This window comes from Thamnophis sirtalis, unplaced genomic scaffold (assembly GCF_051295495.1).
Source record: "Thamnophis sirtalis isolate CommonGarterSnake01/CBP01778 unplaced genomic scaffold, rThaSir2_p1.2 scaffold_11, whole genome shotgun sequence".
Classification (NCBI taxonomy): domain Eukaryota; kingdom Metazoa; phylum Chordata; class Lepidosauria; order Squamata; family Natricidae; genus Thamnophis; species Thamnophis sirtalis.
The window spans coordinates 18,316,355-18,332,353 of record NW_028261391.1 but is presented as its reverse complement, the minus strand read 5'-3'; the positions used below and the strand labels follow the sequence as shown (position 1 = coordinate 18,332,353).

The 15,999-nt window shown below is 41.1% G+C and overlaps 1 protein-coding gene across 1 annotated transcript in view; it reads left to right on the top strand.

The window, feature by feature from the left end:
- Positions 1-15,469, top strand: part of SERPINI1 (serpin family I member 1) — a 144,281-nt gene extending 128,812 nt beyond the window's left edge. Inside the window, exons 7-9 of the mRNA XM_087725293.1 lie at positions 7,793-7,879; positions 13,979-14,068; positions 15,102-15,469. Of these exons, the coding sequence (XP_087581419.1) occupies positions 7,793-7,879; positions 13,979-14,068; positions 15,102-15,178 (254 nt within the window). The 3' untranslated portion in view covers positions 15,179-15,469. The remainder of the gene's footprint in view (positions 1-7,792; positions 7,880-13,978; positions 14,069-15,101) is intronic.
- Positions 15,470-15,999: the final 530 nt, after the last annotated feature.

The following is a 15,999-nucleotide window of genomic DNA, read 5'->3' as shown; positions in this document are numbered from 1 at the left end:
GGAAATTGTGTAATGAGGAACACAAGCCATTCTACACTGAGTGGAGTTTCAACTGGATTAATTGATATTATGGTAGGATCGGTTTGGTATCAGTCAATCAGTCCCTAAACCCTGTTTAACCAACACTCTTTGACCTCACTACTTTCCAGAGCTATTAGGTTTTTCCATTCCCAGAATTGCCGTTTAATAATGAGAGTCTTCTGTACCTACAGGACATAGAAATAGGACAAAGGATGGAGGAGATGTAGTCTTTTTGTAGAAAATGTTATCTGCATTCCCATTCAGCTTAATGAAAACAAATTTTAAAGGATGTGTGATGCTGTTACAACTGATTACTTGTAAAGTACTCCGGGAACCTATGGGACTGTTGAATGAAAAATAGAGCAATCCATCTTACTTTTTGCATCTGCACAGAACCCTGTTTGAAACTTTCTAAAGCTTGCAGAATTGATCAGCAGAAGCCCATCCATCACATGTGCTATACAGCTAGGCATGCTCCTGCCTAAACTTTCTTAGCACAATAATAGAATAATGGAGTTGGAAGGAATCTTGGAGGTCTTCTAGTTCAAACCCCAGCTCAACTAGGAGACCCTATACCATTTCAGACAAATAGTTGTCCCATATCTTCTTAAAAAGAAGTGATGTAACACTCACAACTTCTGAAGGCAAGCCGTCCTACTGATTAATTGCTCTCCCTGTCAGGAAATTTCTCCTTATTTCTAGGTTCTAGTAATAGTAACTTAATTCTAGATTAGTTTCCACCCATTACTTATTGTCCTGCTTTCAGGTGTTTGTGAGAATAGGTTAACCCCTTCCTTTTGTGGCAGCTCCTCAAATATCAGACATTTATTCAGGTGTTTGTGAGAATAGGTTAACCCCTTCCTTTTGTGGCAGCTCCTCAAATATCAGACATTTATTCGCACCCCTTCAAATATTCTTAATTTGTTTTTAAATATCACAGTTCAAAGAGCAAAAGCAGAATGTCATACTGTGCGCATAGTTCTTAAATCTGATTGGGCAGTTTCAAAGTCTGTTTCTCCTGCAGAACAATAAACAATGTCTAACCTTCTCGATATGAGGGCGATCTGGCTGCGACATCTGTCACCTCATTGATCGCCAGGATTGATTCGGCTGATCTGGCTGGCTAGGCAGGTGTCTCCTTCATCCCTCACCGCTCCATGGGTGTCCCTTCCAAAGCAGTGTGCGCGTTGGAAGAGGACGATCATCCCAGATAGAAGGAGTGTACCCATCTTTGGTCAAGGGTATACAATAGCTACGCAACCCCTGCTAGAACCTCCAAACAAGCTCTAACCTTTTATAGTAGTATAGTATAGTCCTCCAGTCCCTCAGTGATTTTCTTAGGCTTTTTTGATCCTTTCCCCATTAACCAGTGGTGGGATTCAAAAATTTTTTACTATTGGTTGTGTGGGTGTGGCTTTGTGGGCGTGGCAGGGAAGGATACTGCAAAAATCCCATTCCCTCCCCACTCCTGGGGGAAGGTTACTGCAAAATCCCCATTTCCTCCCCACCCCACTAACCTGCTTTCCAGCTCCGTTCTCCTGTTCAGGGCAATGAAAGAAGATCAGCTGGGAGGCTGGGAGGCAGCGGGAGTAAGGCCCTATTTGCCAGTTCTCCGAACTAGTCAAAATTTCCGCTACCGGTTCTCCAGAACCTGTCAGAACTGGCTGTATACCACCTCTGCCATTGACCAAGGGCCTGTCATAGATCAATAGAGATTTAAATAACTGAATTCACATCAAACCTTTTGATATTAGCAACTATGCTTTGCCCTGTTGGTTAATTTCTCCCATTGTCAATATCTCTGTTTTCCAAATTATCTTGATCTCCTTTCCATCCATCATGGAGATCTTCTATTCAGATCTTGGTTCTCTTTACCGTTGAGTTTTTTGAGAATTTGATTCCACAACCCCTCCAGGACAAATATAACAGGATATATACTGGCAACGTTGGAAGCTTTCCATAAGGACTTTTTCAGGCAGCTAAATGGAAATCCTTTGAGAACTTCACACAGAAACCGTAATTGAATCCTGTGCAATATCAGATCCATTTTTATTCAGGTGAAGAAGACTTGGCTCTCTCTCCAGTTGCATTAAAAAGCGCGGCTGGTATCCATGGATAGTGGCATTTACCTGGGCAGAATTAATAAGAGAGTCGGAGCCGCCTGCAATTTTGGCTGCTGTTATGAAGCAAATTGCAGGCTAGCATCACACTTTAGTAATGATCAATGCTGAAGTGTGGCCTTAAGATCAGAACTCCTGTTCCATTATAGAAATGGGTAATTGGTGAATCGGGTTATTGATCGCTACACTTCCACCAGCCGCAGTCATCATGGCCAATAGTAAAGGGATGCTGGAAGTCACAGTTTAGCTCCTGTTTGTACTAGTTTAAGAAGCAGCAATTGTAGAGAATCCAGGAAGGATGTCTGCTTGTCAGCTTTCTAACAATGTTGGACTGGTGGCTATTGTCAGAAAAGATTAAACTTTGCCTCGATTCAGCTGAGCAGTTCTTAGGTTTTACTTCATAGCCTTTTTGATTTAGCTCTTGGGAAGTTGGTGCACCCAGGCAGGGGAGTGGGTTATAAAGCACGCAAACCAGTCTTGGTATTGGACTTGCACTTCCTTCCAGAGAGGATTATTTTCCCAAAGATTTATATCACCTAACTCCCTTACCTCACAAAAAGCAAGGGAAAACAACTCGTTTTAGTCAAACAAATTAACTCCTCTGCAGTTTAAAGATCAAATTATTTATGCAGGAATGTGGAGCATTAAGCACAGAAAAAGATTAATGGGCTCTAGGGTGGCACTGTTAATTTTTCTTCATGAGCAAAACAGACAAATCCGGGTATGGAAAAGGTTACTTATATTTTGCTTGATGAGACAAAACGTCGAGCAACGCTTTGGAAGACACATTGTTAAAATTCCTGTAGCTCTGGTTTAATGCAGTACACCCGCTTCCTTTATTTTCATTTTTTCATAAAAGCATCTTTCCTTGTTTAATTACTAGAGGAGAAAGGAGACAAATAGAAAAGTAACAGTGTTACGCTTTCCCTGCCCTGTTTTTTAATTGGATTGGTCTAATCAAGAAAGCCAGTCTCCCTCTCTCTCCCCCCTCTGTCTGTCTCACTCCCCCTCTTCATCTCTCTCCCCATCTTCCTCTCCCTCCCTTTGTCCTTCTCCATCTCTTTCTCCCTCTTGCTCTCCCTCTTCCTCTCGCTCTCCCTCTTCATCTCTCTCCCCATCTTCCTCTCCCTCCCTTTGTCTTTCTCCCTCTCGCTCTCCCTCTTCATCTCTCTCCCCATCTTCCTCTCCCTCCCTTTGTCCTCCATCTCTTTCTCCCTCTCGCTCCCGCTCTTCCTCTCTCTCCCCCTCTTCCTTTTCCTCCCTTTGTCATTCTCTCTCTCTGTCTCTCTCTCTCCCTCTTCCTCTCTCTCCCTTTGTCTTTCTCCCTCTCTGTCTCCCTCTCTCTCCCTCACTCTCTCTCCCTCTTATTCTCTCTCCCCTCTTACTCTCCCTCCCTTTGTCCGTCTCTCTCTTTCTTTCTCTCTCTTTCTTGTTCACCCTCTTCCTCTCTCTCCCCTCTTCCTCTCCTTCCCTTTGTTCTTCTGTCTCTCTGTCTCCCTCCCTCTCTCTCGCTCTCCCTCTTCTTCTCTCTCCCCTCTTCCTCTCCCTCCCCTCTTCCTCCCCTCCCTTTGTCCTTCTCTCTCTTTCTCCCTCTCACCCTCTCGCTCTCCCTCTTCCTCTCTCTCCCCTCTTCCTCTCCTTCCCTTTGTTCTTCTGTCTCTCCCTCCCTCTCTCTCGCTCTCCCTCTTCCTCTCCCTCCCTTTGTCATTCTCTCTCTGTCTCCATCTCTCTCCCTCTTTCTCTCTCACTTTCCCTCTTCCTCTCCCCCACTTCCTCTCCCTCCCTTTGTTCTTCTGTCTCTGTGTCTCTCTCCCTCTCTCTTGCTCTTCCTCTTCCTCTTCCTCTCCCTCCCTTTGTCCTTCTGTCTCTCTGTCTCCCTCTCTCTCTGTTGCTCCCTCTATTCCTCTCCCTCCCTTTGTCCTTCTCCCTCTCTCTCTCCCCTCTCTATCTCCTTCTTTCTCTCTCTTTCCCTCTTCCTCTCCCTCCCTTTGTCCTTCTCCCTCTCTCTCTCTCCCCTCTCTATCTCCTTCTTTCTCTCTCTTCCCCTCTTCCTCCCCCTCTCTATGTGCTTCTCGCTCTGTCTCCCTCTCTCCCCCTCTCTCTCTTTCTCTATCTCTCACCCCTTCTACCCTCTCCCCTTCCCTTTCTCTCTTCCTCCCCCCCCCCTTTGCGTGTGTATAAAAATAAACAGGTATCCTCAACTTATGACTGGTCACTTAAGGTGTTCAGAGTTACAATGGATTCCCCCCAAAGTCTTTACAACCTAGTCCAAAAGTTCCAACAACCATTTACCCTGTGGTTCATGACTACATTTCAAGCACTCTGCAACTGGTCTGTATTAAGGGCCATTTTGAGCATCTCACAGTTACATGTCTGCAATTTACAACGTTTTTGCCAAAAGCTGACATTTGCTTCCAGCTTTCAGCAAAAATTCCCTATATCAAACAATGGTTTCACTTAACAACTGTGGCATTCACTTCACTACCACCACAAAAAGCGTCATAAATTTGTGTTGGTCACACCATTTTTGTTATTATGATTCAATCACAATAACCCCCAAAGAGTCACCATTTTTATTATACTGAAGATTATTATGTTTTTTGTATTTTGGGGGGGGGGGTCTTTTCATTGTGCACTACTCAGAATCCTAGTAAATAGTGCAATATACAAAAATAAATTACTGTTCTTGGATTCAATCATCTGTTCTCCTGAGGTACATCCAGACTTCAGCCTTTCAATGATGATAAATTTTTGTCTTCTTACATCTCTTATTAGATATGGAGGGACCACAGTCTATGCCCAGCTATGTGGCAGTACCAAAATGCCTTTGGCTTATCTTGAAAAATTAAACAATGTTAGACCTAATTAATACGTACTTGGGAGATTATAAAGAAATCCTTTAAGGCTAGACGGGAAAGTTGAAAAATGTCCCGGAAAAAGAAATAATCAATTATTTTCATATCGTTGCCACAGATAGGTTTATGTTGTCCCCAGTAGTTGAATGGTGTGTGTGTGTGCTTCTTGGTGCTTTCTGATCGTGGTTCTTCTCTTGGAGACATTTTTCTTTCACTGATGATGTTACCTAGTTACCTATTCAACAACCAAGCTCAGAGATCGCCAAGGATCTCACAGTTCAACACTGAGCTGCAAATATTCTCTTCTATGAATTCAGCGTGAAAGAGACTCAGACTTTACTATATCTAGTTGAATAAAATAAATTTTCAGCCACAGGGCTCCAAATAGCATCCAAAAATAAATCAGAGTCCAAGGCAAAGTATTGCTGAAAGTTCCAATTTTTTTTATGTTATAAATTTTTATTTTAAACATATAAGCACGTCAACAAAAACAAACACATAACTTAAAAACAACATAGGAACAATAAGTTCCATCGTATATCATACCGCAGTTCCGAATCGGTTTCTTTGCAGTTAGTGTTTTCCCTACTATACATTTCTATCTTTCGTTCATAATCTCCTTATTCGTTATCCATTTTTATGTACATTTCTTTATTTATTTAAACTTAGCTACTTATGACCAAATATTATTTACCTATATTATGCTTTATATTTTTACTGTCATTTATTCTCTTACATACAGTTATAAATATACATTCACATAATTATTCTTTTTCTTTGCCATTCTTATATTATTATTATTCCATTTGAAAGGTTATAAGGTATAGTTTAAAATGCTTTGTTTACCATCCTTCGCACCTGCTAAGACACCACCTTGTTTTCTCTTTCTTTTCTCCCTCCCTTCCTTCTCTACTTCCTTCCTTCCTCTTCTCCATCCTCTTCTTCCTTCCCTTACCTCTTCCCTACTCCTACCCTTTTTCTTCTCCTTCCTACCTTCCCTCCTACTCTTTCTTTCCCTTCCTCCCTCCTCTTCTTCTTTTTCTCTCCCTTCCACCCACCTTCCCTTACCTCTTTCTTCTTCCCTTACCTCTCCTCCACACTTCTTCTTCCTCTCCTACTATTTCTCCTTCTCTTCCTCTCTCTTCTACCCTCCACTCCTTTCCTTTCCTTCATCCCTCCATTCTCTATTTCCTTCCTCCCCTCCTTTTCTTCCTTCTTCCCTTCCTTTCTTTTTCTATTGTTATAGGTGTCTCTTTCAGATCCCAGTTCATGTTTTCTTGGGGGTGGTATTTCCACACACCCATTTTTGTTTCATATCCTTTCCTTTTTTCTTTAGGATTCTACAGTCTATCTTCCAGCTATCGTCCAATTTATTAATAGAGCCATGTTGGCACATCTGGGGAAACCCGAATCTGAAAGCTTCCCGGTTTTCCACACCTAGTTGAAAGTTCAAGATCTTGCCCCCACACCCACAAGTCCATCACATGGTCCAATCTCCCACTGCCATGTTGGCAGTTCCACTCATCCAATTTCGGTCAGGTGCAGAGGTGCAAAGACAAAGGATGACCTTGGCTTTCTAGAAAGAATTTTATTGTGGTACATAGCATGTGACTCCTTACAATCCCCCCCTCCCATTTTCCCACAATAGAAAATGTATAGCAGAACAATAGAATTGTGGCAGGCCAAAGACCCAAAAGAAAGCATGGCTGCAGGCCTGACAGTTACCTATTCAAACATTTGCAAAAAAAACAACCAAGCTCAGAGAGACCAAGGACCTCACAGTTCAACACTGCAAATATTCTGTTCTATGAATTCAGTGTGAAGGAGACTCAGACTTTATTATATCCAGTTGAATATAATAGACTTTCAGCCATAGGAAGCACAGCTTGAGATGCTACAGAGTTGGAGTAGTCCAATGATGGACAGAAGAGATTGCTGAGTGTTTTTTAGCACATCACCATGAGTTTCATTATTTACTCCAGTTGACTAACAAGGCGAAGAACTGACTATGTTTGGTTTGCCAAAAAAAATGCATGGGGGGAAAAAGAAAAAACAAAGAGGGATTTTCACAAAAAAGGTTTTACGACCTTGTTTCTGATTCTGAAAGTGACAAATTCCTGGGCTGTTCATTTGCTCAGGGCATCTGTTCTTTCATTCTTCCCCTCTGCCTGATTAATGGAGACTAGTAGGTCTCTTAGGGTTCTAGGGAAAATAGTAAAAAGTCAATAAGCCTGAAATCTCTGCATTCATGGGCAACATTGAGCTTAGAGCTGGGGTTGATAAGCTTTTGATTTATTAATATTATGGATTGCCCTTTGCTTTTATTTGGGGTGGGGGGCGGGCTTGGTTAGAGCTTCTACTAGACGTTTGATCCTTAATTTATATTTTGACTCAGTATGGTATAAAATTGCACCATCCATTTTTTGGCAGTTGAATCACTGAATTACTTGACAGTTTGCTGTTTCAAGAATGGAAAAAAAATGGGGAGAGATTCCAAGAACAATAGGTTATCTACATCTGGCTCAGATAGACCAGTACTTTGATAGCTTCACATTTATGTATACTTATATAAGGTCTCTTAACAGAAGAATATATTGGGACTTGCAAAACAGAGAAGAGAAAAGAAATGAAGTATCTATAGTTTAGATTACAGAGGGTGTCATCTGTATTTTTGAATGGTAATCATTCGACGTTCCAGTAAACTACCCTCAAAGCTTATTTTTCTCTGATGTTGGAAGACATTTATAGGTCTTTTCTGAAAATGCTGAATTGCTAATGCTCTGTTTTTTCCTCCAGACAACAAAGAGCTTTACCTGTCAAAAGCTGTTCACAAATCTATCCTTGAAGTTAATGAAGAAGGTTCGGAAGCTGCTGCTGCTTCAGGTAAACTTCCTAGAAGTGTGGACTAAATGTCATGCTCAGCTTTTTAGCAAAAAGGATGTATTCCAGAGGTGGGTTCCTACCAGTTCGCACCTATTCGGTAGAACCGGTTCATCAAATCTACCGAACCGGTTAGAAGAGGTTCCACCAGTGGACCCGGAAAGCAGACCACACCTACAGAAGAGGTTCCAAAAAATTTTGAAACCCACCACTGATGTATTCCCACAGAATAAACTGGGTGGGGATGAAGCAAGCAGTAGGTGGGACCTCCTCCTGCTCTTGTCAAAGATTGGCAACAATGCCAAGATTTGGAATTTTGCTAGGACAACTTGTAGTATAGTTAACAGCCTTCTAGAGCAGGGGTGTCAAACGCAAGGCCCGGGGGCCGGATCCGGCCCATGGGGTACTTAGATCTAGTCCACGGGGCCATCCTGGAAACAGTGAAGGACCAGGCCACAGTGCTTCTGCCAGTAAAAATGGGCTCCTGAGCTCCATTTTTGGCTGCCACGACCTCCTGCAACCCTCTGCCAGTGAAATTGGAGTTCGGGAGCCCATTTTCGTTGGCAGAGTGCCACAGGTGCCCCCAATAGTTGTGATGTCAAGCTGGCCACACCCACGCTGGCCACACCAGTTTTGATGAGTTTTGAAGTCCAAACAGTCGTCAATGGACAGCCAGTGGTAAGCTTCACAGCTGAATTTTCCTCTCTTTAGTTCAAATCCAACAATCCTAACAAGATGCATTTTGTGTGTGTCTTGTACGAGGAGGTGGAGGAGAGGCACACTCCTAGTGGAGTAACCCCAGCCATGGAAGATTGTTAACCTGGTAAGCATATGAAGCAGGACCGTGACATTTATCCTCTCATTTTCATCAGCCAAAATAATTAATGGCTTAGCTCCCAAGACAGCTGTGCAGATAAATACTTCATAGTACAGTGCAACACACCTTGAAAGGGCAATTTCAGAAGAGCTGTTTTGGAGGACATTTCCCCACGTTTTCTAGCCATTTGTTTACCTTTTTGGTAAGGTCAATGAGTGGGCAGAAGTCTCATTTAAAACTTGTCTTCAAGGCTTGAAAAGTTGGGAGGGAGGCTTTGTCTGCATTTAATTACAGTCTTAGCATTATCATGAGGAGGAGGAAGTTATCCAGTGGTATCAGGTCAAGTCCAGTGGTGGGATTCAGCCAGTTTGCACCACTTCAGGAGAACCAGTTGTTAACTTTGTGAGAAGTTTTGTGAACTGATTGTTGGAAGAAATCATTAGGGCAGAGAACCAGTTGTTAAATTATTTCAATTCCACCACTGGTCAAGTCCAGTACAATGGTACCGGGGGTGGGGTAGGGGAGGAAGCAAGCCCTAGTTTTCAACTTACTCTAGTCTCTGTCTTTAGATGAAACAGAAGTAGACAGAAAGTAGACAGGTACTGTATATGTCAAAAGAATTGGAGATTATTTAGATGGTGCCTTTTAAAAAGGCAATAGAAACTTGGCGATTTGGAATTGCAGTATGCGGGCATAATATATTTGAATTCTGAGCCGAGGAAATTCTGCAGCCGATTCTTTTCCATGATTTATTCTTCTCCTGCCGCAGCCTTTGATTAAATGTCTTTGTAATACCAGAAGGAGGGAGGCTGGACTGCAGCCCCAGTGTGAAGAGATAAAAAATACCCCTCTGCTCTTATCAGAAGCATCAAGTTGCAGCTATATAACATTACCTCAGTTTGCAAGATGTTTCTGTTTGCAAATGAGCGGGTGATCAGGCAGAAATAAGAAAAAGCCGTAGACAGGAATGGGCAATCTGCAGCTCTAAGCCTTTGTTTTGTGACTACCGCGGCTGAATATTGAGAAGCTAATTTCTCATCATTTGAGCTAGGAAACACTTGAAGTGGAAGCCTCAACTTTATCATTGAAAGTATTTTTTAAAAGGGTTAAAAACATTCCCAAATTTCATCTCCCCAATCCCCCCCCCGCCCCCCAGTCCTGATAAGGCAATGTTTCTCAACCATGGCAACTTTAAGATATGTGGACTTCAATTCCCAGAATTCAGTATGCCGCATGGTGGCATGGCTGGCTAGGGAATTCTGGGAGTTGAAGTCCACACCAGAGGTGGGTTCCTACCAGTTCGCACCTATTCGGTTAGAACCGGTTCGTCAAATCTACTGAACCGGTTAGAAGAGGTTCCACCAGTGGACCCGGAAAGCAGGCCACACCTACAGAAGAGGTTCCCAAAAATTTTGGAACCCACCACTGGTCCTTGGATATGATTATTCTACACTATCATGCTCATATTTATAAAACTCAGTGCCTCTGTGAAAGGTAAGGATGACTACTGCGTTTGTGATGCAGTCAGAACATTGCGTGTGTTGAAGTTGTTTTAACGCAAACCAAAGATGCCTTTTAAAAAACAAGTTTACATCATATTCTTATGCATGCCAGTGCTGTGTGTGAGGTAATTTAAGGTGGTTCTGACAAGTGTCGTCGGCATCTTCATATCCGGTCACATGGGCGGCAAGCCACTCCCATCCGGTCACATGGGCAGCAAGCCACTCCCACAAAGGAGGCCACACCCACAGAGTAGGTTCGAACAATTTTTGAAACCCACCACTGGTCCACACACCTTAAAGTTCCTAAGGTTGAGAAAGACTGTGCTAAGATATGAGATGTGGTCCCACCCATATTGCATCATTGTCCTGCCTATTTCACAGCTCAGTTCCTTCCCCCAACAAAGTGATCCATATAAATATATTTGAATAACACAGATCAGATGGCAAAACTATTTGCTTATCACATACAAATATTTAATTTCCCTTCCCCCCTCTGATTTTTAAATAATTTTAAACATTCTCTTATTAGTTTCAAATCATATATCAATTTCCTTTTTTAAAAATAAGTAGAAAAGCACAATATTTGGAGAAGGCCCCATTTCTATTGCGCGTAGATTCCTCAAAACTATACAGGGATTCATTTCATGACTGGGAATGTGTGAAAGTTTTATTTATTTATTCCATGACTATCTCTTTTTATGTGTCAGTATAATAAAGATAAAAGTTAATAAAATGCTTGCAAACTGTAAAGCTCTAGAGGAGAGTCATTAAAGACTTACAAATTTAATTACCGTAAGACTAAATTTTGCCGTAACACTAATGTATTTGAACTACAGTATTTCCTATTTGTACTGATACTGCAAATTAAATCTGCATATTTTGGATGTCTCGGCTTCAATGTCAGAAAAACGCAAAGCTTCCTGGATGCTAATTCAATTAGATAGCCAAACCTGTAAGAGATGACCAAGTTGAGCCTGAGGGTGGAGTTAAATACATCATTAATCTGGAGTTCCTACATCCCATGAAAGAGAGCCCCACTGGGAATCCATTGATTCTTATCTGCTGTCAATGTGCCTTGACGGTCAGTTGATCAGATTCTTGTATAGGTTTTTACGGAATAAACTCAAAGTGCTTTTGAACTCTACCTGACTCCTGGTTTCTTGACCCTGAAAATCCCTCCCAAACAGTATAGCTATAGGAAATTCTGGGTTTGGGATAATCATCATTATAGTCCCATGTATCTCGTGCTCATCAAGTTGGAGAACTCCTTACAAGAGTTAATGACTGGTCCCCTGCTGTTGGCAGTTGTGATTGGAAACAAGTGTCCTATACTGACTGTATTCTCACAACAAGCCAAACTCGGTATTTTTGGCTTGCTATAATGTCAAAACCCATTAAATTATGGGTTAGAAGGAGTATTTTAAGTCAAGTTCTTTTGTCATTGTTTGATTGAGCCACAGTGGTGCAGAGGTTAGAGAGCAGTACTGCAGGCGACTTCTGCTGACTGCAGTTTGGCAGTTCAAATCTCACCTGGCTCAAGGTTGACTCAGCTTTCCATCCTTCTGAGGTGGATCAAATGAGGACCCAAAATTGTTGTGGGCAATATGCTGACTCTGTAAACTGCTTAGAGAGGGCTGTAAAGCGGTATATAAGTCTTAATTGCTACTGCTATTTACATTTGTTTGTATTTACTATGTTAATCATGATTCAGGATGTACTCTGTCATTTGTATTTCAGCTAAGGGTTAATGTAGAGTTAAGCAACATTAGTCTTTCAGCCAGAAAATGTAAGAAAAATGGCCTTGTAGCAGTTTGACTGTCTTCTCACCCCTGCTGACTATGAGCTCTTTTACAATGGCCGAGGATGACAGGAAGAATAAGCTTTCCTTCATTCTGCAGATGGTGACTTAGTCAGGGGCTTGATCTAAGTTAGGCTGTCATGTAAGAAAATAAATTCCAGAACGCCAGATCAAGAGGCAAAGCTCTAGCATAATCTTGGCAACTTTGAGATGGGTGGATTTCAACTGTTAGAATACTCCAGCCACGAGATTCTGACTCGGGATGTGGAGAGCTGAAATCCATTCATATTAAATATGCCAAGGTTGGGAAACATTGCTCTAGCAATAATAAATTGAATGTGTTTTGGGTGAATTTTTTTTACCCTTAATTTCACACATTTAGTATCTCTCATAAGTCTAGGTCCCATGGAAAACCTTGACACAGATGTTCATTGGCGACCATAGACTTTTTTTTCATTGTTGTAATTAGGAAAATAACAACAGGGCAACAGACTACTAACCAATCAGGAAGTATTGCTGAGATAATAAGCAAGACAGAGTGAGACTAATGTACTGTGGCTTGCTGTGTCATTTTGAGATAATTTATTAGATTAATGTAATGAACCATGATAATGACTGAGCCACTGTCCCACTAAATCCATCCTTACCGGAGCAAAATTCTTCCCTTCTCGAAATCTCATTTCTGTCTTGCTCTTAAGTGGGGCCTTCCATCATTCCTGTCATTAAGGCAAACCAAGTTTCCTTTAAACAGCCTCTCAAGGTAGAATTTGAAAGAGATCTCAAATCTCGGAATAAAGGAAATTCTGATTTTCCCAAACCAAAGTAAACGATTAAGGGAGGATCTGGTTATAAGGATCACAGGAGATTTATCTAATTGGAAACCAGATCAATTCACAGTGAATAAGTCAATATAAACATGAATTTAAGAGTGCTGAACCGTATCCTCTATATAAGACAGGGAGTCAGTTAGGGGTGGGCTTCAAAAATTTCAGCAATGGAGTCTCTTCCCAGCTGCTGGGTGGGCGTGGCCTTGGTGGGTGTGGCCTAGTCGGCCTCCTGCACCACAGGGGGGCAGTTTTTGCCTTCCCCAGATTCCAGAGGCTTTCCTTGAATCTCTGGGAAGGAGAAAACTGCCTCCCCTGGGCTCTGGAGGGCATCTGGGAAGCCCATTTTTCTCCCTCCCCAAGCCTCCACATGGGCTCTGCACTTACCTTGCATCCAAAACTGGCTGTGTGGAAACTCCTGGGGGGGAGGGGGGGCAGCCAGGGGTGGGATTTGGAGGTTCTCCAAACCGCCATAATGTTAGCTACGGGTTCCATCGAACCAGGGCAAACCTATAGCAGCCAACCGCCCGAGTCAGTGCTATCATCTCAAAAAGGAATATTATCTCTGGTTGAAAATACTCTAGCAGTGTCCCTGTTGTGAAAGCGAAGGTGATCAAAAAATATCATTTGAAAGTTTTGCCAGCATTAAATCGGAATTTGCATCCATTTGCAGTGGAAATTCTGAGGATCAGAATAAAGATTTCAAAGTAAGAGTGCCAATTATTGTGGCCAATTAGGATTAAGCTAGCATATGTTTTGTTGAATGCATCTGTTCTGTATTTAGCAATAACCCAAGTGGGTGGTGGGGTTATCCAACTGTAATGACTTTCCCTCAGAAGGGAATGGATGTAATAAGTCTCCCAAGTCAGCTTGTTTGTAAGTTATAAACTGTTCCCAAAGCGGTGAAAATAAATTGTGCCGCTACCAGTTGTTAATCATTCACAGAACATCTCTAGACTTATCCATTTCTTTCCAAATCTTTCTTGGTTTTAGATTAGGTCTGGACTTCCTGACAATTAGGATGATGGGTTTTTAATCCTTGTTTGTGCATTTTAGGTGTGCTACAAATGGACAGGCAGAAAAAAAAGCAGAAATTGTGGGGCACAAATATATCCAAAAATGTTAGACTTTCTTCTTCTCTCTTTTTCTCCCATTCCCCAGGAATGATTGCAATTAGTAGAATGGCTGTGCTGTACCCCCAAATTATAGTGGACCATCCATTCTTATTTCTGGTCCGGAACAGAATAAAAGGTGAGTGCATCACAATATTTATAAAACAAAGGATTGAAAATATATATAAATGAAATACATACTCAAATATTTATACCATAAGACAGTATCAGAAAACATTCTTTGTCACTCATTTGATTCCTTCCCTCATTTAGGACTCTCATTAATTATGAAAATAAACTACTAAGGATCACCAGATATTCTAAACGCTACACTGAGTTTGCTTCTTTGTTCTTTCACCCGTAGCTCTTTTATGGACGGATAATCCAAACTGAGAACCAATATGGACTTGGTTCACGAGAGGCATCACATCAGTCTCTTAATATCTTTTTCATTCATTGCAAGTTGCCTCAAGTACTTCTAGAGAGTAGGGCTGGTTTTAACTATTGTTCCATAGACAATATTGGAACCAGTAAATGATGTTTTCAGGGAAATTGCTTAACAATGAGACCTGTCCAGCAGGAGAGACACAGTCTTTAAAGAATTGAATTGAATTGAATATTTTTATTGGCCAAGTGTGATTGGACACATAAGAAATTTGTTTTTGATGCATATGCTCTCAGCGTACATAAAAGATAAATTCGTCACGACTCATAAGGTACAACACTTAATGATAGTCATAGGGTACAAATAAGCAATCAAATCATACTAGGAAATAATCAATATAAATTGTAAGGATACAAGCAACAAAGTTATTGTCATACAGTCATAAGTGGGAGGAGATGGGTGATAGGAACGATGAGAAGACAAATAGTAATAGTAATGCAGACTTAGTGAATAGTTGACAGTGGTGAGGGAATTATTTGTTTAGCAGAGTGATGGTGTTTGGGTGGAAAACTTTTTCTTGTGTCTAGTTGTTCTGGTGTGCAGTGCTCTAAAGTGTCTTTTGGAGGGTAGGAGATGAAGATGTTTTAACCCCTCCTTTCTTCAACCTACCCAGTAAACAGAAGCCATTTCCTTTATAGATAATTGTTCCACTGTTGAACTTCTTTTAAGGAATTAGAATTGTTGTTTGGAATCTGCATTCCTTTAGCTCTTCTTTTCTTTCTTTAAGGTACCATCATTTTCATGGGGAGAGTAATGCACCCAGAAGCGATGAATCCAAGTGTGCATGATTTCGAAGAACTTTAATATCTTCACAGGTTTAACCACATTCTCACAAAAGAAAACAAGCACACTGAGTTTGCAATTGATGTATTTAAGGTTTTCCATGTGGTGGTTTACTTTTTTTTTTTTTTAGTTCTCTCTTTTTGGCAATGTTACCTTTGAGATACTATTTAAAAAGACAAACCGTTTCCAGGTCTAACTTCAGCTATGAAATTGCAGACCACAGTTGTGGAAGGGAAGCTTTCGGTATTAAAATATATGTTGTTGTCTCTGTGATTTATTGTGTTGGTCCTTTAAAATAAAAATTTAAAAATATCCATGCTAGTGACCATCTTCTTGTCTTGGGAATTAATACCTAATTGCCTCTCACATGAAGCCAGTCCAAATTTCTATAGTAGAACATACTTATGTGCCATTGGGAATTAATTAGTTAATTAATTGTTAAGGCTCTTTGAAGCCTAGATAATAACCCCAAGGTGCTCAGATTTTTGAAGATACAAGGTATTGAGAACACATTCCAGAAGTGGGAAGAGCTTAGATCAGTGTTTTTCAATCTCAGCAACTTTAAGATGGATGGATTTCAATTCCTAGAACTCTTCAGGAACCATACAAACTGAGGAATTCTGGGAGTTGAAGTCCACGCAGCATAAAGTTGCTAGGGTTGAGAAACAATGGCCTGGATAAACATTAGAGCGGCTGAGACCATAACTAATTTGGATATGTTTTAATTTAAATGTAAAAAAATTGAATTAACTCAATATGACCATTCCCCATATATTGTGTGCATTTCCCAAAATGTCACAATAAAATGTACAATTCAGCATTGTACATTGCAGAGCATTTAG